The sequence below is a fragment of the Cheilinus undulatus genome, linkage group 20 (genome assembly GCF_018320785.1).
Source record: "Cheilinus undulatus linkage group 20, ASM1832078v1, whole genome shotgun sequence".
NCBI lineage: Eukaryota > Metazoa > Chordata > Actinopteri > Labriformes > Labridae > Cheilinus > Cheilinus undulatus.
In genome coordinates, this window is record NC_054884.1 from 11,659,049 (window position 1) to 11,680,740 (window position 21,692).

Genomic DNA, 21,692 nt, shown 5'->3' on the forward strand with positions numbered 1-21,692 from the left:
AATATTTAAGAAAGATTTTCATTGGGATCATTTAAACCTTTTGTCATGTATCCTGTGCATCCTCACAAAGAAAAAATAAAGAAGAGCTTAAGAAAATGTTCCTTAAGTTGTGGTGTTAGCATGCTTTAGCATTTACCTGGACAAAACAAATCCTTATGTGGTAGGATTATATTGATAAGCCAGGCAGTATTTTATCTTAAAAATAAAACACATCTTTTCACTTCAGTGCAAACAAAATTTTATTGATCCGTTTAAGTGAATCGTACAAAGTCATGCATGAGAAAACTGCAGTAAACTGGACATACAGAGAAATAGACACTCATTAAATAAACATAAATTAAAGGTTGTAATTTATAAGAACATGTTTTAGCAGGAAACCCATACGACATCCTTCTGTTAAATGACAGCTTCTTTACCACTCCCATCGCTTGTTTACTGCCATTTTCATGGCTTCTATTTACAAGTTGACCCATGCCAAAAGTACCTCTCAGGACTCAGAACATCACAGTTTGTAAAGTAGAGTACAGTGATCTTGAAGTGCGGGGCATAATAGTGGGAATATAATACAGGAATATCTCCAGCAATGTCTGCGTTAAAAGAGATACAGAAAATTAAAGGATATGAAACAAAGTTTAGTGTAAATATTCAACATCTTTAACACCAATAATCCACTTCATTTCACCTTTAATAAAAATAAAGCATTTTTTGCTACTGTGTGACCATGTCACATACATATTTGTTAAACCTGCTCATCTTAATGCTTCACTGAAGCTACACGATTCAAACCAAAGACATCAGGCTCCATTTACTCAAAAGGAAAAATATTTAGACATCAAATAATAGAATTCAGGAAACATTCATCATGTCACCAGTGTTTTGTCTGAAGGCAAAGGTGTGACAAGACAAAGATAAAGAGATTAAAAAAAAAAGATGACTGGCAGGCTGACAGAGTTAAATATTTTCGTGACATACTTAAGGATTCTTAAAAAAAAATCAAAATTAGAGGATCATATTTGGATTCAGCGGCTGTAGACAGGCTCTGGCTGGATCTGAAGCCGGGTCTTGGTGGCGAGGGCAGCCTTCCTCGTCATGGTGGTGCACCGGGTCAGGATCTCCTCCGGTTTGGGTCTGGGTGGCACCTTGGGGGCATTTGAAGACGACTCAGAGAGGCTGAGATCAGGGCTGCTGTTCCCGCTGTTGCTAACACTTCGTTGCTGTGCTTCCTCTGAAGTCACGCTTGAGAACGATTCGCTGTCCGAGGAGAAGCCGGAGAGGCTGAGCTCGTTGCTGGTGCTGCTGGTGTTGCTCGTTCTGCGTGTGAAACTCTTCGAGGTGGAGGCGTCCCGCTCCTTCTGCATCCAGGTCTCAGAGAGGACATCCAGGGACTGGGCCTTAGGGAGACGCCCGGGCACACGGGGCTCTACTCTGGACCCGCCTGCAGGTTCTCTCTCCAGGCTGTTTTCCTCGCTGATGCTGGGTGGAGGAGATGCCCGGGGCTCATTGCTGGTGGTAGAAAGGTTCAGGGTGGAGCTGTGCAGCTTCCTTTGCATGCTGAAGAGGCCGGCACGAGGGTTGTTGTAAGGCTGCAGGTACATGGAGGGGATGTAACCTCCCTTACCGTTGAACCTGAAGAGATGATGGAGGGATAAAGAAAGTTTAATCACCCAGAATATTAAACCTCAGACCTCAGACACTATCAAATGATGGACATATCCTGAAAACTTTATTGAGCAGACATATCATGTTTATCAAAAACATTGTGAACAACTTGATAACACTTTATAACTTGTGATTGAGTACAAAAATGACACTTTTGTGTTGAACACACTAAATTATTATAAGCTTGTTGGTGCTGCATTATAGATATCTTATTTATAGATGCAAGATGTCTAAATTTATCCCTAAATTTACTGGCTTTTTGTGAATTTAAACATCAAAACTCTAACTTTCATCACTGAAAACATAACAAATTGTGACTATTCTAAATGAGCTCTTCAATACAGGAAAATCCTGGTTTATGCTACGCTATGATTGATTTTCCTACTTTAAGTTACTCCCAATTGAAGAAAGTCTGGCGGTTACATTCACAAAATAACTACATTGAAAACATTACAGAAAAATAAACAGTTCAGAAAATATCATAAGTCTAATCTGGAATTAAATTATGAATATCCCATTTTGGAAGTAGTTACAGAAATGGTGGCTGTGATTAATCATGATTAATCACAGCATAGTGATGTGTTTAATTCTTTAATCAATTAACAGCACTAGATCAGACATCTCCAGATTATATAAATCATAAACAGTAGCATCAAACTGACATGTAAACATTTTCAAACATGTAAATAATTAATTCAAGCATGACCACATAAAACAAAGCAATGCCGCACTGAATGCCTACACTGAAGCAGCATGCCAAGTGTTGACGAACCACAATGTTTCATATTCTTGTTTTACTTTTATGTTTGCTCTTTGGCAGCAAAGCACCAAAACAAATTCCTGACATATTCAAACTCACTTGGCAATGACTCTTGATACTGATCCAAAAACTCCATTTTTGTTTTTTGTTTTTAAATTACCATTTTACTTTGGTTGGTTCTGTTCTTCTGGGAGGTTTTCTCTGTTATGTCCTATGTAGTACGTTTTTTTTTTTTTTTAATATTTTTAACTCATCACACCATTTGGTTGTGTTTTGCATTCCCTGCGCTGTCTTATATTACACTGACAACAAGGGAGACAAGGTAAAAAAAAAAAACATACTAGATACCACTGCCGCCTGAAACTGTGTCTGTAAAAACAATGAATGGGGCATTGATGATTGCTTCACCACAGCCCGTATTCCTTAACCTTTCTCTATTGTTTGCAGCACAGACAGGTATATGAACATGTACCTGATGAGCCACCAGCCGTCGTCAGATTTCCTCAGCACCTCGACCACAGAACCGATAGGCACAGACACCTCGTCATCTTTCTTTGTGGTGTAACTCCTCACGGCACAGTACAGGGCACCTAATGGTGACAAACAAGTCAACAAGCTCAGAGAAGGCAGCACAGTGCAGCTTCAAAAGTGAAGTCAACTCAGGACAAAAACAAAACAGTCTTTGAAAATGGCCCAAGAGCGCCCTCTAGTGTTTGCTGCCAGTAACAGCAAGGCCTTACAGCCTTGCAGAGCATGTAAACTTGTTATTAACTGGAGCAAGTAATTAAAAGTGATAGAAAAGTCTAGGCCACTCAGGTACAGTTATGTAATCCTATTAAAGAGGCAAATTCTTTCAGTGCCTCACCTCCTAACTGGAATCCATCATCATCATCATCCTCTCCCTCCCATAACTCCAGGTAGGGAGCTGGAAACCAAGCCAAACGCTTCTCCTCGTTCTCCACCAGCCACCAACCTGCAGGAGAAACAAAGTTAACTTCCAGAAAGGAAGAAAAAGAGCAAGGGACAAAAGACACAACAGTTAAAAGAGCTAACCTGCAGGGTCTTTAATCAGGACATCAAGCTTCTCATCCAAGGCCACCTTGAAGGGACGATTTTTGGCATCTTTTGTCTCATAGGCGGCCACGCAGCGGTAGGTCTGGGTGACCATAGGGTGGGTGACGTTTCCAGCAGACTGGCGGTCCCCTCCACTTCCATCTGAGCCATCAGACAGCAGGATCATAACGCTGCAAGAGAGAGGATGCATTAGAAAACAACATTCTACAGATGTTTTGTTTATTTTAGCTCAGCACTTACTGTTTGATACACGTACCTGTTCTTAGTGTAGTCAGTCTGCAGGTCGTGATCTTTGGGCATGAAGAACTGGGTGAGCTCGGAGCTCTGGGTTACAATTTGGTCGCACTTCAGCAGCTCATCACAGTAGCTCTCCAGGAACTTCATGCGGCGGACGGATCGCTTTGACCCTTTCTGCTGGAGGCTCCTCCTCGCTTTTCCTGCAGAGAAGAGAGAAAACAGCTTAATATAAATGTCATATATGTTTCATTATGCTCACATGCATTTATTCTTTAAAGAAAGGAGGGCAAAGGCAGTGTTGCTCACATTAATACATTTTTATACTTAAATAGTAATTTACTAAAATTGTAATGCAGGCTAGATAAACACAAAACATTTTTTCAGAAGCAAATTAAACTGTTTTAGTTTACAGTTTCATCTCTCACAGAATAAAACCATTCTCACCATTAAATTTGGGGATCAGTCTGATGTTTCTCCGGAGAGGGTTCACGTGAGGGAATCTCTTCTTCAGCTGCCTCTGTTTAAAACAAAATTAATATTTATTAGTACATTATTTCACAACGAAAACCACTTTTTCGTATCTCTTTGTTTGTTTTTGACTTACATGAAATTTCTTGAAGTCTTGGAAGGACCTGTAGATGATCACTTCCGTTTCATCAGACCATAACACTGTTATCATGAACACCTGCGGAAGGATAAAAAAAGAAAAATAGTACCACAAATTTAACTTATTGGATTTAATTCCTTTAAAATAGTTTAAAAAACGTGTGTTCAGGTTTTAGCTCACCTTAAGTTTTGGTGACTCCCTCAGCACAGACCCAACGATCCGCACGCTGATTACAAAGCGGTCCTCGCTGACCATCTCGCGCCTCTTTGTGTCTCTTCTTGCGGTAAGACAAAGCTGCTTTTCAGACCTTCAGTCTCCGGGCTGAACTGTCTTGGCTGCTGTGACCGGTGGAGGTTTCAGCAGCGGTTAATATACGTTTCAAAAGCTGCTGCGGGGCGGAGTCACGAGACGAGCTCACGGAGAGCAGGGACTCACGTGGAGAGGCAGGACACGCAGCATCCACTCGCTGGCAGGCAGGTGCGGCTGTAAATCACACCGATGAGCATCACCGAAGACACGTAACCTGAGAAATCCGAGGTTGACGAGAACGTCTGTCATAAATACTTTCAGTCACAGATAGATGAAGAACTGTAAACTGGAGGCGTCAAAATTTCCAACTCTTGTTTTTCCATGTTTCAAACTGACAAGGTCGATGTTTCGTAATGGCCAATCAGTAGGCTAATATTTAAATGTATACCAAGACATTTAACAAATCATCAAAAAATAGCACGGACTAAACTGCTCAAAGATTTGCAAAAAGTTGCAGAATTGAAGCACAAAGTTGCACAAATTGGTTGTGGCAAAAAGAAGTGGCAAAAAAATTGTGAAAAGTGGCAAAAGTGAGACAAAATTGGCATAACGCAGCAGAGTTAAAGGCGGCAAAATATAGTAGTAAAGAGAATAATGGGTTAAAAGTGGCAAAAATGTGTTTATTGTCGCAAATAGAGAGGCAAAAATGTGCAAAAAGTCAGCAAAATTATTTAAAAGTGGAAAAAAGAAGAAGTTAAAAGTGACCAAAATGGGTGTATAATGGTTAAAAAAAAAGTGACAAAAATGGGTGTATAATGGTTAAAAAAAGTTGCAAAAATGGGTTGAAAGTGGCAAAAAGATGTGGGGAAAATGGATAAAAAGTTACCAAATAATGGCAAAAAATGAGCGAGAAGAGGTAGAATTGGATCAAAAGTGGCCAAAAAAAAAATATAAAAACAACAAAGAAATGTGGCAATTGACGTAAAATAAAAAGTTCATTGTGGCAAAAAGAAGCAACAATGGACATAAAAAAGCAGCAAATATGGGTTAAAACAGGCAAGAAAAGTGGCCACAATTGGCAAAGAAATGGCCAATATGGGCAGACATTGGTTCATTGTGGTAGAAAAGCTCCAAAAAAGTTGCAAAAACTGGTTAAAAGTAGCAAAAAGAAGTGAGGTAACTGCTAGCTAGCATCAATGCTACTGATCCAGCACACTTACATCATCAATAAAGCAAAACTGAGGAGGGCCCACTCTCTGGGGTTTTCAGGGTCTCGGCCAATTCTGTGGGCAGGCTTGGTTTGTGATTAACTACCGGAAAAATGTCCTATTATATACTTGTTTGATTCATTTAATGCTGGAAATATGTTTGCATCATTTGTAGGTAAAAACTTCAACTCCTATTTCAAAAATCAGTATTCAATGTTATTAAAAGTCTTAGACCCATAACAAATATTAAACAGTCCTTATCATTCATACAATGGTACATTAGCCTCCTCTAGTGGTAGCCTACAAGCATGCCATAGTAAGAGAAGTACCTACTTAAAAAACAATAAGCTGTAGTTTTTACGACTTCAAACAACTTTTCCCCATAATTATACACAGAACATTAACATAATACCATTTTTATATGTTAAAATGATTTTTCCCATACATAGCAATAAGGGTGAAAGTTAGGCTATGTAAAAATTGACCTATTGTAAAGTTAAAAGTCCAAAATCAAATAAAAGGCATATTTTGTCAAATGTAATATTGTCAACTTACTGTTAACTACTTTTGCAAATAGGCTACTTAAGAAATTTGGTTTGCTGTATAGCGCTCTGTTCTGTGAAGTTTGGTTACATCCTACAGATACAAATGTTTTTATGCTTTAAAAGTAGGGCCATCAAGATTAAGTGAATTCACTGCAACTACAATACACAATTAGTACATTATTTATTTTTTTTAGTCATGAGAAACACATGCTTTATTATTTCTTACGATAAACTTTGATATAAAAGAAGTATCCACCACTGTTCCTCAGTGACTCATTTCACTTTAAAAAAAAAAAATCATAGCTTGGCCAAAAGTCATCCGAAAATCATGTCATCAAACATTTACTTTTTTACTGTTCCCTTGGATTCCATTCTAAAGTTTTACAGTATAATCCTCAGTCTACCTATAAAAACAGGCCTGTCTTCAAACAGGATGTCAGTGATCTTTTCTGATACAGCACAAAAATCCAAAATGCAATGAAAACAATGTAAAATGCAAAATGTGAGATTTTAAAATGCAATTAATCATGTTAAAAAATTTTACTCTTTTGACAAGAATGATAAAAAGACAATTATTGACAAATGCAGACATTATAGACAAAAACAAACAATAGAAACACTAAGTGACTTTTGTCCAGAGTTGATGAAAACACATTAGGTGTATTCCACATTCCACAGTTCTGCACTGAAGGCCTAATATTTTGTTACTCTAATCACCACTCAACAGTCACAGAGTGTCAGAAAATAGAATTTTTATTTAACAAGCACCTTTTCCCCATTTCATGTAAAATATTTTGCTAGTCTCTATGTTAGCGCTAAGCTGGCTAAGTCCTTCATCAGAGAACCACTAGCTTCAAAAGATAGCCTATCTCAGCTCGTGTGTCAGAATTTCACACATGGCCAGTCGATGATTTTGTTCCATATATTTAATGCTTTTTACTATGCTTCATATACTTACTAATCTAATCCGTACAGTGGCCTACTTTCGTAAAAGCCGTGCTTTCTCATTAATTGAACCTCCTGGTTTGATTTTGACCTTTGTTAATAAATCAAGAGATAAATTTAGAGTCAGGTATTTTGACTTCCTCTAATAACAAACAAACACTTGACATAAAGTCATGGTCAAGATGTTGCTGTTATCTGCTGTTATCTTACTGTCGTTTGCTTTACTGATGCCAACAATGTTACCAGGAAGTTCCTGCTACTGGATAGACGTACGTATAGCCCCTTGTAAAACCAGTATGTGTTTTCTTTATACTTCGATTTGTGAATGAGCTGAACAAACAGGATTATCTGAGAGCCACAGAAGCTTATTAAAACATTTGCCAGGAAAGTTAACTAATTTAACCTTTTCAGTTTGATGCTAAGCTAAACTAACTTTTCCGTAGCTGTTGCTCTAGCTTAGTGGCACACATGAGAATTGTATTTGCCATCTAAGTTAGTTCTTAAGTTGGTTATCAAGTGTCAGGAGTTTCTTAAGCATAAATTTTCCCTCTTTCTCTATTTCGACATACACAGTTATTGAAATAAAGCCGTTTTAAAGTAATGTTGTGTTGTTATTTTCCAGGCTCTAGTCTGTTTTCCTACACTTCCCGGTATTCCCAGCTTCCTTGAACACCCAGCATAAAAAACATATTTGCACGTGCAATTACTTCACACTTGTCAACTGGCGGTAATATTCCTTATCAGGAGTCGGTGTGGAGAGCTTAGTGTGTGCATGTGTCACTGTGTAGTGTGACTTTATAGGTAAGGGCGTGCATGTCGGTGGAGAGGGGGAGCAGGTGTTTCTTCAAAGTGAGGAGTGCAGGAGACGGCCAGAGTCGGAGGGGGTTATCCCAATCAGTCATCAGATTAACCCGAGTGTGGAGTTCTCATCTGAAGTGATGCCAGGATTATCCCACACATATACGTACACACTCACACAGTGTTGTGGTGTGAAAGGTCAGGACTGTCCAGCTTACTTGAGAAGATGTCAACACCTGAGTGAAAGGCCACGTGAGGTTTCCCCCTCAGAGCTTCTGGACCATGACTCTGGATTTTTTGGAAAATATGTTGATGACACAAGAGCAGGCAGAAAGAAAAGCATAATTCCCACAAACAATACAGAGTTTTGTATAAACTGCAGGAGTCATTTATGAATAGGGTTAGGTTAACACATTGCTGAAAATGTTTTTTTTTTTGTTTTTTTTTTTGTTTTTGTTTTTTTTTTTTTACCATTCTTGCTTGATGTACATCATAAGTTGCTCAATAGTACAGAGATTGCATGTTCATACATTGTACTTTGTCACTTCATACATTTTCAATGGGAGACAGGTCTGGGGTGCATGCAGGCCACTTTAGTAATGGCACTCTTTTACTGTGAAGCCATGCTGTTGTAACTTGTGCAGAATGTGGTTTAGCATCGTCTCCCTGAAAGAAGCAGTGATGTCCCTGAAAAAGACACCATTTGAATGGAAGCATATGTTGCTCCAAAACTTTAAGTAGATCACAGAATTAATGATGTCCTCGCAGATGTGCAAGTTACCCATACCATGGAAACTAATACACCCCCACACCATCACATATGCTGGCTTTTGAACTCTGCATTTGTAAGAGTCATAACAACAGACATTTTCCCAAGACAGTGACTCTTATGAAATACACTCTAAAAAAGTTTTATAAGATCAAATCAAACTTTAGTTTAGATTAGGGTAATGTTAAGGTAAGGGCTAGGATACTAAAAGTAAAAAGTCAATACCTGACCTGCAAAACCTAGTTACAAGATATTTAATAAAGCAGAGTAAACAGTCTGCTTACAGGAAAAAAGTTCATCCTCCATGAAAACACCAACGTAAGCGTAGCTAACAGCTCCATCAGATGCATAAGCTACATAGCCAAAGCTAAGCTCAGAGCAGCTAGGTAAGTTGCATATCTACTTTTTCTGTGTTGCTAAGTTAGCTATAGCTATGTTTGCTTAAGCTCAGGTTGCTGAAGCAAACCTAATTATAGGTAATGTAGCTTCATAGCTTACATAGCTACATAGCTACAGCTAGGCTCACAAAGCATGTAAGCTATGTTGGTATGTTATCAGCATAGCTATGTTAGCTATGTTAGCTAGAGAAAACATTACATTGGCTTTATTTAGTTAAATTACGTACGTAGCTAGCATAGCTATGCTAGCTTTAGCTAGAGGTAAGAAAGCCAAAGCCAACCACTGTTTGTGTAACTTCTTCTAAAATGGGTCTATATGTAGACCTCTGACCTTTTTCTCTATTTTACTTTGAAATTTATCTTAGTCTACAATGTTTCCAATGTTTTTATTTCATAAATGTAATTGCCAGACTTTGTTTATGATTAAAGTTGAGTTTTCAGAAAAAATCTAAAACTGGAAATACAATGTACCAGGAAATTAAAGCACTTCCTTTCTGAGATATACTGTATCAGATGAAAGGTCTGAGAGAGTGGCTGTCAGAAATATATGTTTTGCCGCTAGACAGCTTTCAATTTTTCCTCTTTAGGCAGAAGGACTTGACACTTATCGTTTCCAAAACCCATGTGAAATCTGGACTCGTCAGACCACAGTGCACTTTTCCACCTTTGTTCAGTCCATCAAAAATGAGTTTGGGCCCAGAGAGGTAAGCAGAGCGTCTGGATGTTGATATATGGTGTTCACTCTCTGTGATACAGTGATGAACTGTTTTAGGTGACAATGGTTTCCAGAAGTGTTTCAGAGCCAGTATTTTAATAAATCAGCCATTTCTGTGCCATCTGAAGGGTTGAAGGTCACAGGCATTTAATTTTGGTTTTGGGCCTTGCCCTCTACATGCAGAGATTTCTTCAGATTCTCTTAATTTATTGATGATATCATGGACTGTAGATGGTCAAATCTCTAAATTCCTTGCATTTTTACATTGTGAAATATTGTTCATAAATTCTCATATGGATAACCTCACGCTATCACAGATGATGAATAACTGAGGCTCTCAGGAGTGCTTCTTTCATTACCAATCATGCCATGATCACCTGTTACCAATCAACCCTCTCACCTGTGTAATGTTCCAGGTGTTTTTTTAGCATTCCACAACTTTCCAAGTCTTTTCTTGCCTGTCACATGTATATTTAGGAAAATAGTTTGAGTTTAAGCATTAAATATCTTGTCTATTTATTGTATCATTTTGAATATAGGTTGAAAAGGATGTGCAAATCACTGTATTCTGCTTTTATTCACATTTACCAACATCCCAGCTCTTTTTGAGTTGTACAGTTAAAACATAAGTGATATAGGTGATTAAAAATGACATCACAAAAGACATATTTCTTGGTTATTTAATACAGGCTGCTGGGAGCAGCTTAGTTTCATCTGGACTCACTGCCCAGCTTCAATCACAATAAGGCCTGGATTATGTCATCAACCATTCCCCATCAACCACCTTTGCAAAATTGCCATTTGACATGATATTTGCATGAGACGATGTAACTGTGCATAGAGTTTGGAGTCATGATACACTATATTGCCAAAAGTATACGCTCACCTTCCTTGACTCGCATTTGAACTTAAGTGACATCCCATTCTTAATCCACAAGGTTTAGGAGTGTTTATGGAAATTTTTGACCATTCTTCCAGAAGCGCATTTGTGAGGTCACACACTGATGTAGGGTGAGAAGGCCTGGCTCTCAGTCTCCACTCTAATTCATCCCAAAGGTGTTCTATCTGGTTGAGGTCAGGACTCTGTGCAGGCCAGTCAAGTTCATCCACATCAAACTCTCTCATCCATGTCTTTATGGACCTTGCTTTGTGTACTGGTGCACAGTCATGTGGGAACAGGAAGGGGCCATCTGCAAACTGTTCCCACAAAGTTGGGAGCATGGACTTGTCCAAAATCTCTTGGTATGCCGAAGCATTTAGAGTTCCTCTCACTGGAACTAAGGGGCCAAGCCCAGCTCCTGAAAAACAAGCCCACACCATAATCCCCCCTCCACCAAACTTTATACTTGGCACAATGCAGTCAGACAAGTACCATTCTCCTGGCAACCGCCAAACCCAGACTGGTCCATCAGATTGCCAGATGGAGAAGCGTGATTCATCACTCCAGAGAACGCGTCTCCACTGCTCTAGAGTCCAGTGGCGGCGTGCTTTACACCACTGCATCCCACACTTTGCATTGCATTTGGTGATGTATGGCTTGGATGCAGCTGCTCGGCCATGAAAACCCATTCCATGAAGTTCTCACTGTTCTTGTGCTAATCTGAAGGCCACATGAAGTTTGGAGGTCTGTAGCCATTGACTCTGCAGAAAGTTGGACACCTCTGCGCACTATGTGCCTCAGCATCTGCTGACCCTGCTCCATCATTTCACGTGGCCTACCACTTCGTGACTGAGTTGCTGTCATTCCCAATTGCTTCCACTTCGTTTTAATACCACTGACAGTTGACTGTGGAATTTTCAGGAGTGAGGAAATTTTACAACTGGACTTGTTGCACAGGTGGCATCCTATCACAGTACCACGCTGGAATTCACTGAACTCCTGAGAGCGACCCATTCTTTCACAAATGAAACAGTCTGCATGCCTAGGTGCTTGATTTTATACACCTGTGGCCATGGAAGTGATCGGAACGCCTGATTTTAATCATTGGATGGGTGAGTGAATACTTGGGCAATAGTGTTTGCAGGAGCTTTAAAGATTGTGCACCGTTCCACACAACTGAGATAAACTGTAATTAATTGAGACATTTTAGTATGAAATTATACCCTTAATCAAAATGTTAAAACTGCAAGTCATTTAATGTGCACTTATGACCCATTTCCTTTTATTATTTTCCTGTTTTCCTCTCAAAGACTTGCTTGGATGGATTCTTTAAACCACAAAATGACAGCAGCTCAGATTTCCTCAAAACAATGAGTTTATACGTTGTTGAAACAGACCTTTTTTGTCTACACATAGAGTCAAAGGAAACAAGGCCTCTTTATCTGTCATGAATTCTCAGTTACTTGTTTCCTTTGGCCTTTCTTGAGGCCTCTTCATCCTACATCAACTATTCTTAAAGGACTTACCACATAGCACAGCACTGCATCATTATGTTTGATTTGGCCTTCTCTTACAATCGCTTCTTTGTTGAGATGTCTGGAAATAACTTGATTTGCCAGAAGTTTACAAGGTGCACGGTTCATAGCTTTCACTTTCTTTTTTTACTGAACCTTTACAAGAAAAGTAGCCTGTCGCAGCCAAAAAAAAATAGGCCTTGTGTAAATCTGTCTGCAACATGGAGGTTTGAGGAAAACATGCAAACTGCTGTTACAGGTAACTGTTGGCAAGGTTTTGTCAGCTGGAGGCTTGGTTGTGTTTGTTAACCGGGGTCAAGGTTTTGTGATCTGTGGTCAAGGTTTTGTAAACTGTGCCCTTGAGCTGGCAGTGGCTTTGTAAAAAATGTCATTGACTTTTAAACTAAGGCCATGATTTTGTAACTTTTTGCTGAGGCTTTGTAAACTGTGGCCATGATTTGGTCAAATGTTGGCTCATATTCGTAAACTTTGGCCATGGGTTTGCCAACTGTGGGCATTACTGTGTAAACTGCATATGATTTTGTAAACTGTCACCAAAATCCTAAACTGTGAGCATAGTTTTGTAAAATATATCTAATCCATTGTAAAAAAAAAAAAAAGGGCATTGTTTTAAAAAAAAGTTGCCTTAGTTTGTAAAATGCTGGCGCGTATTTGTAAATTTGGCCATGGAATTGCAGAATCTGTGTAAGATTTTGTAAACTGTGGGCATAGACTTTGTAAACTGTGAACACAGTTTTATAAACTGTGGCCATGACTTTGTAAAATCTGTCACTGACTTTGTAAATGTTGGCAATGAATTAGTAAACTGTGTCAAGGAATTTGTAAACTGTGGGCATGGTTTTATAAACTGTAAACTGGCAATGGCTTTGTAAATAGGAGCATGGTTTTATAAAATGTAAACTGGCAATGGCTTTGTAAGTAGGAGCATGGTTGTATTAACTGTTAACTAGCAGTGGCTTTGTAAAATATGTCACTGACTTTGAAAACTTTTGCCATGGTTTTGTAAACAATTGTTGCATTGATTTTATTGACTGGCATTGGTATAGTAAAATATGTCATTGACTTTGTAAACATTGGCAATGAGTTTGTAAACTGTGCCACAGAAATTGTAAAATGTGGCCATGGTTTTATAAACTGTTAACTGGCAATGGCTCTGTAAAATATGTCACTGACTTTTTAAACACTGGCAATGAATTTGTTAACTGTGTCACATAATTTGTAAACTGTGGGCATGGTTTTATAAACTGTTAACTGGCAATGGCTTTGTAAAATATGGTCTTGTATTGAATTTTTTTAATGCATGATCAGTGTTTTGTAAATACCCCGTTTTGTGCATTTCATATCAATGTTCCTTTTCATTTGATTCTGATCTGCCAAATGTGCCTCTCATTTCTTCTCTACCACAACATGATCGGGACAAGATCTTAGTTATTAAATTTTTTGTTTTCCTTGGGGCAGCTACATCAAACAACACCCTTTCCTGTCTTAAGAAAACTAATTCTTTCCATATGATTTACCCCATGGCACTGCACCGCATCGTTTAGTTTGATTTGGCCTTCTCTACAATCACTTCTTTGTTGAATTGCCTTGAAACTATTGGTTTGTGAGGTAAATGACTAAGAGCATCCGCTTTCCCTTATACTGAACCTTTTACAAGACAAGGAGCCAGTCTCAGCCAAGAAATAAAAATGGGTCATGTGTAAATCTGTCAAATCCATCTGTATCAGTTGATTTGCACCATGGAGGTGTGAACTGTTGAGGTAATTGTTGGCTGGGTTTTGTGAACTGTGGTTGTGTGATCTTTGGCCGAGGTTTTTGGAACAGTTGTTTTATATTCTATAGCCTTGGTTGTATAAGTTGGTGGCTTGGTTTTGTGAAAAGAAAAAATAGAACCAGGGTTTGTTAACCAGCGTCATGATTTTGTGAACTGTGGGCATAGATTTATAAACTGTGGTAAAAATGGCAATGGCTTGTAAAATATGTGTCACGAGAAGTGTTGTTTTTATTGCAGAGTTCCAGTTCCAAACTAGAACTTTGGTTGAAAGTCCCCTGGTGGTTTGATTTTTACATATCTTTTCACATTTTACATATGCCTTTTTAAATTAATAACTGTGATTATTAATTATAATTTTTATATATATATATATATTTAAAAAATATGATTATCATTAGAAATGAAATCTTGGAGCCCTTCCATAGTCTATGTAGGCATGGTTTTGTAAAATGTAACCATGATTTTAAGAAAGTTAGACTATTGTTATGTAAAGTATGGCTAAGATTTTGTTTGTTTGTTTTGTAAACTGGGCAAGATTTTTATAAACTGCATGCACAGATTTGTAAACTGTAGGCATAGATCATTAAAACTGGGCATGCAGTTTATAAAAATCTTTGTAAACCATACACTAAGATTTGTAAACTCGGGAAGAGTTTGTAAACTACATGCAGAGATTTGTAAACTGTAAGCATGGGATATACAGTACATACTGGTCAGATCTGTGGGCATGGTTTTGTGAAATGGAGATAATATTTATTTTAACTTAAGTTTGGGAGCAAGGCCTCACCAAAACCACACCCTCAATCACCTGACAAGCCTACTTAAACGTAGCCAACCCACATCATGCCGTCTGTCTGAGAGAGACAGATCACGCCTCAACTCCTAGCGCTCGACAGCAGATATAAAAATATATATACATCTATAAACAAACAGTCTACCAAACAGATCATCCCCAGCTCATCGGAGCAGCTCACAGAATGCAGCCCGACTTGACCACAGCCAGGAATCATGGCGGACCCGCCTGCCATCCGTGGTTAGCCCGCCTCGAACCCGCCACCTCAATTCAAGATCCTCGAAAGTAATCCCTCTGACTACCATCAGGTCTCGAGCCTCATCTCCTCCATCAGCATGACACGAAACTCAAAGACGTTAAAGGTACGGACACCTACATCACTCTCCCCCAGAACAGTCTCTCACTCAAAGCCACCAGTCATTCAAGTCTACACGGTGCATCTTTGTCAACAAAGCTGACTCCTCGCTCACATTACTCCGTCAATTCATCCATAAAAACCAAAACAACAACCGGCTCCTGCGCTTCCCGGTTCCTCATCAGAGCCAATCACTGTGAGAGTCATCAAGCGTGGTGTCATGGAGCCGCCCCTGGAGCCACAACCTCCGTCACCAGTTCCCCCTGCTGGTGATCAGGTTGTATTAACCCCTGTGCCTGCTCCCTTTGTGTGTCTCTCAAGCTACTACAGCTCTCTTCCCTGTGTTACAGGCTTCACAAAATCCCCGTGCACATACATCCTTGCATCCATCATTCATATCCTCTACCCTTCAACCACTAACAGGAACGTAGCTCTGTCTCTCCCTCTCCCACAGTCAGCCCCTCAGCAGCTCAAGGAGCTCCAACAATTAATTAACCAAGCTGGCTATCCTCAACCTTCTCCATTTCCTACTGATCTATCCTATTGACCCTTCCCTCCCTTCCCCAACACCCAAATGTTTTTATTTCTGCCTTCCATCAATAAGTACACTCTTGCTATTGAAACACCACCTGCACAACCGGCCTTTTCTGCCATTCACTCTCATCTCCCCAGCACTACGTCACCAAATTCTTATGTAGTTCTATGAACTCATTTCAGGAACTAAGACCATACCTCTACCTAAACCCATTTCTGGTACCCAATGCATATAAGTGCACCTCACTCAGCTCGGTTCCTCATAAATTCATCCTCCATCTGCACATCCCTCAACCCCTACCTTCATCCCTTCATCCCTCGACACTTGTCCTCATCCTTTCACCACTCGACCTTTAATCTCATTACCTCGAAATGGTTATTACGTAGATTTAGCTCAACTTCCCATTCATCCATCATAAAACAATTTAGCATGGAGAACACAAACTTCTCACTAAATTTACAGATCAACACCAGTAAAATTCACCTTGCTTTTCACTGTACCACGACACTATCTGCTCAGTCATTGCTTCTCACTGATACGAGCTCCATGATTATCTCACCATCATTCTAGACATGACTTCATGATTCAGAGATACAGGTCTCTTACCATGTACATTTCACTAACCAAGCTAACCCGCCACATAGTACAGTTCAATCAAGGGACCTGCTCGGGCACCCTCGACTCTAAGCTATACAGTCGCATCTTAGCAACTCTTTCTCATGTGAGCTACGCAAAGCTCCCTCTCACGACAGCATGCACTCTCAGCACTCTTTCACCTCACTCACATTCATCCTTCCATGCAACACTTCTATCTTCACAGTCTTAAAAAAGGTTTAAAGAAGACTTCAGTCTCAACTTCAGCTCCTGGCTAGCTTAAGAGCTAACAACTGCCAGGGCACCCAGAGACTGACAGGAGGAGGACGCGGAGCAGCACAACACCCACAGCCAGTGGAGAGGAGGCAGCAACAGCATCATGCGAGAAGGTGAAAGCAGGGCAAACAAGCTGGGCCGCAGGCTAAGCTAAGAGCCACCCCACACAAACCTGCCCTAACAAGCATCTTCTCCCGGATGCCTGCTCCCTCGTCAGCAGGATGGAGAATGTGAAACCACTGATTTCTAACCACCGCATGGACCACAGTGTTTCTTGCCACAGAGGAAACTGCCGAACATAATTTTGTTGCGTTTTCACAATGCAATTACAATAAACGACTATCTATATATCTAGTCCATCACCTGCAGCACCCCCCCCAACCCCCCATGCCAAAGGAGTCAACAAAAGAGGAAGACCAATCCTCTACCAAGCGCATGGTTGGTGAGCCGTAACTCCAACCACATCAGCCTCTCTAACGGCCGCCTTCCACATATCTGTCCCTTTGGCAGCAGTGCTCATGTCAGGCACCTGTTCACACAATCCTACTGCAACTGCTGACTGACTAGCACAGAACCTCAGTGCACAGTTCAGCCTCGTCACTCTATACAAGGGCCTTCTCGGAATAAGGCGTCCCTCTCCTCGAGGAAGACATCAGGGCCTCAAACCTTCATTGAGTTCCTTGGCATCACCCTCAACTCAATATCCCTTCAGACATTACTGTCTCAACAAAAGATTCAGTGCATCACTTCACTCCTCTCAAACTATATCTCAACAGGCAGATTCGCATCATCCCCTCAGAAAAAAAAAAAAAAAAACTTTGACGTCCAACCTTCTCATAAAAGCTGCAGTGATCCTCTCCTCATATAACAGAATTGTCGTTGACGATGCATGCAAACAGAAATGTGAATACAGTATCATTTTTCGGTCTTCATGGAATGGCATCGCTTTTCTACGACGACTTCATCACTCAACCTGTAGACGTTCAAATTCATTCAGATGCAGCTCCGTCTGTAGGTCCAGAGGCTACTACAGGGGAAGATAGTTGCTTCCCTGGCCACCAGAACTACAATCATTAGACTCTGAATCTCAGTCTCCATCTGCCCTCTATGAACTCTATCCCATCATCATTGCATCCACATTTTGGGGGCACGAATGGTCAAGAAAATCCATACTGATTCACTCTGATAACACAGCAGTGATCAGCAGTCATTGAGATAATTAACAAAGAAGTTCAGGCGATTGGTCCCAGAATCCAATCCTCATCCCGTTCCAGTCCCACCATTTTCAGCAACAACCTTCAATTAGCTCCACAGCTAATCAACCTCTCACAAGCCTCACAGGAGGCAATCCTCAACAAGCATAGTTCCCTCAGCATTCTCTGCTTAACTCGACGGCTGGAACCATTTCAAGTCTCACCATCCACATACCAAACTCCTTTCCATCCTGACATCATGTCCACCTGCAACTTCATTTCGCATGCTCATAAAATGCAAAATTTAGCCCTTCACCATTCAGACCTATCTAGCAGGAATAAATTCATCATCCAACTCACAACTAGCTTCCACTAATCCTCAATCTCTCATTCTCAATCCACAGTGTTGATCAAAGGTTTAAGGAGGCAGAAACCTGCCACAACCACAAAACGCCTGCCTCTCGCCTCTGACTAACAGCCTCTGCATCCACTTTCTCCACTCAGGGTACTTAACCACTGCTGAATATTCAACCCCAGAAGCCATATTGCACTGACCTTCTTCGTATTCCTCGGATGTTCTCAAAATCGCTCCAACTCTACCTGCCTTCAATCCTTCTCATAATCCTAAACTATCTAACATCTCCATACATACCTCAGATTCCCTCTTAACAGCAAAACCGACTGCTCAGTTCTACTAAGTAACATCTTTCGCCTCAAGTCTTCATCAGCTCATACGAATTACTGACAAGATACATCAGCTCCAGGCATAACCTCGGAACACTACTAAGCCTGTTCATTCCACATCCATGCAGCCTCCTCAGTATACAGACTCGGCACTTCAGACAAAACCATCCAAATCCCTGGACACTGGTCACCTTAAGCTAACCACTCATACGTCCGTAACAACCTCAACGATCCGTGTCAAGCTCAACTTGGCACCATCCAATCATAACTCTTTTGGAGGTTGAGATCAGCTCAGGCAGAACAACACCTGAGACGGAACCCCCATCCTGAGTCTCCCTCTGTCGAGCCTTCATGCATCTCTCAGACTAGACTAAAACTACTAACCCATATCCCTCATCTTCATCACAACAGACAGCAGTCTCTCTGCACATTCTTATCAATCTAGATTAAACCTTTAATCACATTCTGTTGTGGTGTGGTCCTTGCTAGTGAACAGTAGGTTTTGTTTTATATACTGTGGCTATAGGTTTTCTAAAATAAGGCCATGGTTTTGTAAACCGTGTCCTTGAGTTTGTACACTGTGGTTGTCCTTTTTTTTAGTAGTGCAGGGTTATGAAGATTGTGGTGGTTGTTTGTAAACTGTCTTTTTATTTACTTTGGCATAATTTTTAATGCATGAAACCTTTTTATTGTTAAGTATGGGTTGGAGTTAACTGAATTTGAATTGCAATCACTATTTTGACCTTTCAGCGATAAATCTAACATATCTGTTGGTAATAATGTTTTAAATGCATGCTCCCTCTGTAGAAGACTCTACATGGTATTCTAATGAAAATGTTTTTTGAATACACTATCCCATTTAAGAAATGTTCTGTAAAATACCCCGTTTTGTGAATTTCATATCAATGTTTCTTTGCATGTGGTTCTGATCTGCCTCATGTGCCTCTTGTTTCTTCACCACAACGTGATCAGAATTAGATCTTAGTTATTAAATTTTTTTGTATTCCTTGGAGCAGCTATATCAAACAACACCCTTTCCTGTTTTAGGAAAACTAATCTTTTCATCTGATTTACCACATGACACTTCACCACATCGTTTAGTTTGATTTGGCCTTCTCTACAATCACGTCTTTGTTGAATTGTCTGGGAACTAACTATCAATTTGTCAGAAATTATCTAGGTGAATGATTAATAGCGCCATGTGTCAATCTGTCAAATCCATCTGTATCAGCTGATTTGCACCATGGAGGTGTGAAGGGAACCTGTGAACTTTTATCACAGGTAGTTGTTTACTGGGTTTTGTGAACTGTGGTTGTGGTTGTATGATCCGTGGTCAGAGTTTTGTGATCTGTGTTCGAGGTTTTTGGAACAGTTGTTTTATATTCTATAGCCTTGGTTGTATAAGTTGGAGGCTTGGTTTTGTAAAACTAAATAGATAAATGAGACCAGGGTTTGTTAACAAATGTCATGGTTTTGTAAACTGCAGGCATAGATTTATAAACTGGTAATGACTGTGAAATGGCAAAGTAAACAGCAGAGCTGGGCAGCGCTGGTCTGACTCATCATGTGATTGTAAATACTAAGCATGGTTTATGAAAACTGTATGCATAGATTTGTAAACTGTTGGCATGGTTTGTAAATACTAAGCATGGTTTGTGAAAACTGTAGGCACTTATTTGCAAACTTTGGGCATGGTTTGTAAATACTAGGCATGATTTGTGTAAACTGTATGCTAAGTTTTGAAAATTTCGCAAGATTTTAAAAAACTCTAGACACAGATTTGTAAACTGTGAGCATGGTTTCTATGAACTAGATACAGATTTGTTAACTGTGAGCATGGTTAGCAAATACTAGGCATGGTTTATGTAAACTGTATGCAGAGACTTGTAAACTGGCAAGTTTTAGAAAAACTGTCGGCACAGATCTGCAAACTGTGGGCAAGGTTCGCAAAAACTAGGCATGGTTTTGTAAAGTATAAGCCAGGATTTATAAGTGGACAAGGTTTTGTAAACTATAGGCAGAGATTTTTAATCTGTAGGCATGTAAATACTGGGCACGTTTTGTTTTGTAAACTGTATGCTAAGATTTGTAAATTTGGCAAGATTCGTGATGAATAGGCACCGATTTGTAAACTGTGGGCATTGTTTTTGTAAACCACATGCCAAGATTTGTAAACCGGACAAAATTTTGTAAACTATAGGAAGAGATTTGTAATCCATAGGCATGTAAATACTTGTCATGGTTTTTGTTAACTGTATGCTAAGATTTGTAAATTTGGCAAGATTCATAAACAATAGGCACAGATTTAACAGATAAACTGTGGGCATGGTTTTTTTTATGAACTGTTGGCACAGATTTGCAAACTTTGGGCATGGTTTTTAAATAGCTGAAACTGTTTTTAAAAACTGTAGGCACAGATTGTAAAGTGGGATGGTTTTTATGAACAGCAGAAATTTGTAATCGATAAGGATGGTTTGTAATTACTGGTCATGGTTTTTGTAAAGTGTACAAAATGAGTTGTAAACTGGGCAAGATTTTTGTAAACTTTTGGAACAGATTGTAAAGTGGGAATTTTTGTAAACTGTAGGCACATTTGTAAAGTTTGAGCATGGTTTTTGTAAACTATATGCCAAGATTTGTAAACTGGACAAGATTTTGTGAACTTTTGGCAGAGATTTTTCAACTGTGGGCATGGTTTTTAAGAACTTGTGTCTCAGCTGTGTGAACTGTGGGCATGGTTTGTAAATACTGGGAATGGTTTATATAAACTATATGCCAAAATTTGTAAACTGGACAAGATTTTGTAAACTACAGGCAGAGATTTGAACAGATTTGAAAACTTTGGGCATGGTTTTCAAATATTTGGCATGGATTTTGTAAACTGTATAGATTTATAAACTGTGGGCTAGTTTGTAATTACTGGGCAGGGTTTTTATGAACGGTGCTAAAATGTGCAAATAGTGGGCATGGTTTCTTAAAACTGTTTTTTTGTGTGTGCAATTTATGCACATATTTTTAAACTGCATGATTTTTGTAAATCAGTAGGCACAGATTTGTAAACCGTGGTTATGGTTTGTAAATACTGGGCATGCTTATTTACACTATTTAA

The 21,692-nt window shown here is 39.6% G+C and overlaps 1 protein-coding gene across 1 annotated transcript; it reads right to left on the reverse strand.

The window, feature by feature from the left end:
- Positions 1 to 225: 225 nt before the first annotated feature.
- Positions 226 to 4,672, reverse strand: LOC121528461 (NADPH oxidase organizer 1-like). The gene is made up of 8 exons (XM_041815936.1): positions 4,518 to 4,672; positions 4,335 to 4,415; positions 4,175 to 4,247; positions 3,750 to 3,930; positions 3,473 to 3,663; positions 3,285 to 3,392; positions 2,892 to 3,009; positions 226 to 1,626 (listed from the first exon to the last, which is right to left on the reverse strand). The coding sequence occupies exons 1-8, from the start codon at positions 4,590 to 4,592 to the stop codon at positions 1,020 to 1,022; spliced, it is 1,434 nt and encodes a 477-aa protein (XP_041671870.1). The 5' UTR covers positions 4,593 to 4,672; the 3' UTR covers positions 226 to 1,019.
- Positions 4,673 to 21,692: the final 17,020 nt, after the last annotated feature.

Bases quoted from the DNA above. Each gene is read 5' to 3' on its own strand.
- LOC121528461 (XM_041815936.1), bottom strand. From the start codon at position 4,592: ATGGTCAGCGAGGACCGCTTTGTAATCAGCGTGCGGATCGTTGGGTCT. The intron at 4,248-4,334 runs GTAAGTCAAAAA...TGTTTTAAACAG, and splicing joins AAGACTTCAAGAAATTTCAT to AGGCAGCTGAAGAAGAGATT. The intron at 3,393-3,472 runs GTTAGCTCTTTT...TTTCTCCTGCAG, and splicing joins CCTGATTAAAGACCCTGCAG to GTTGGTGGCTGGTGGAGAAC.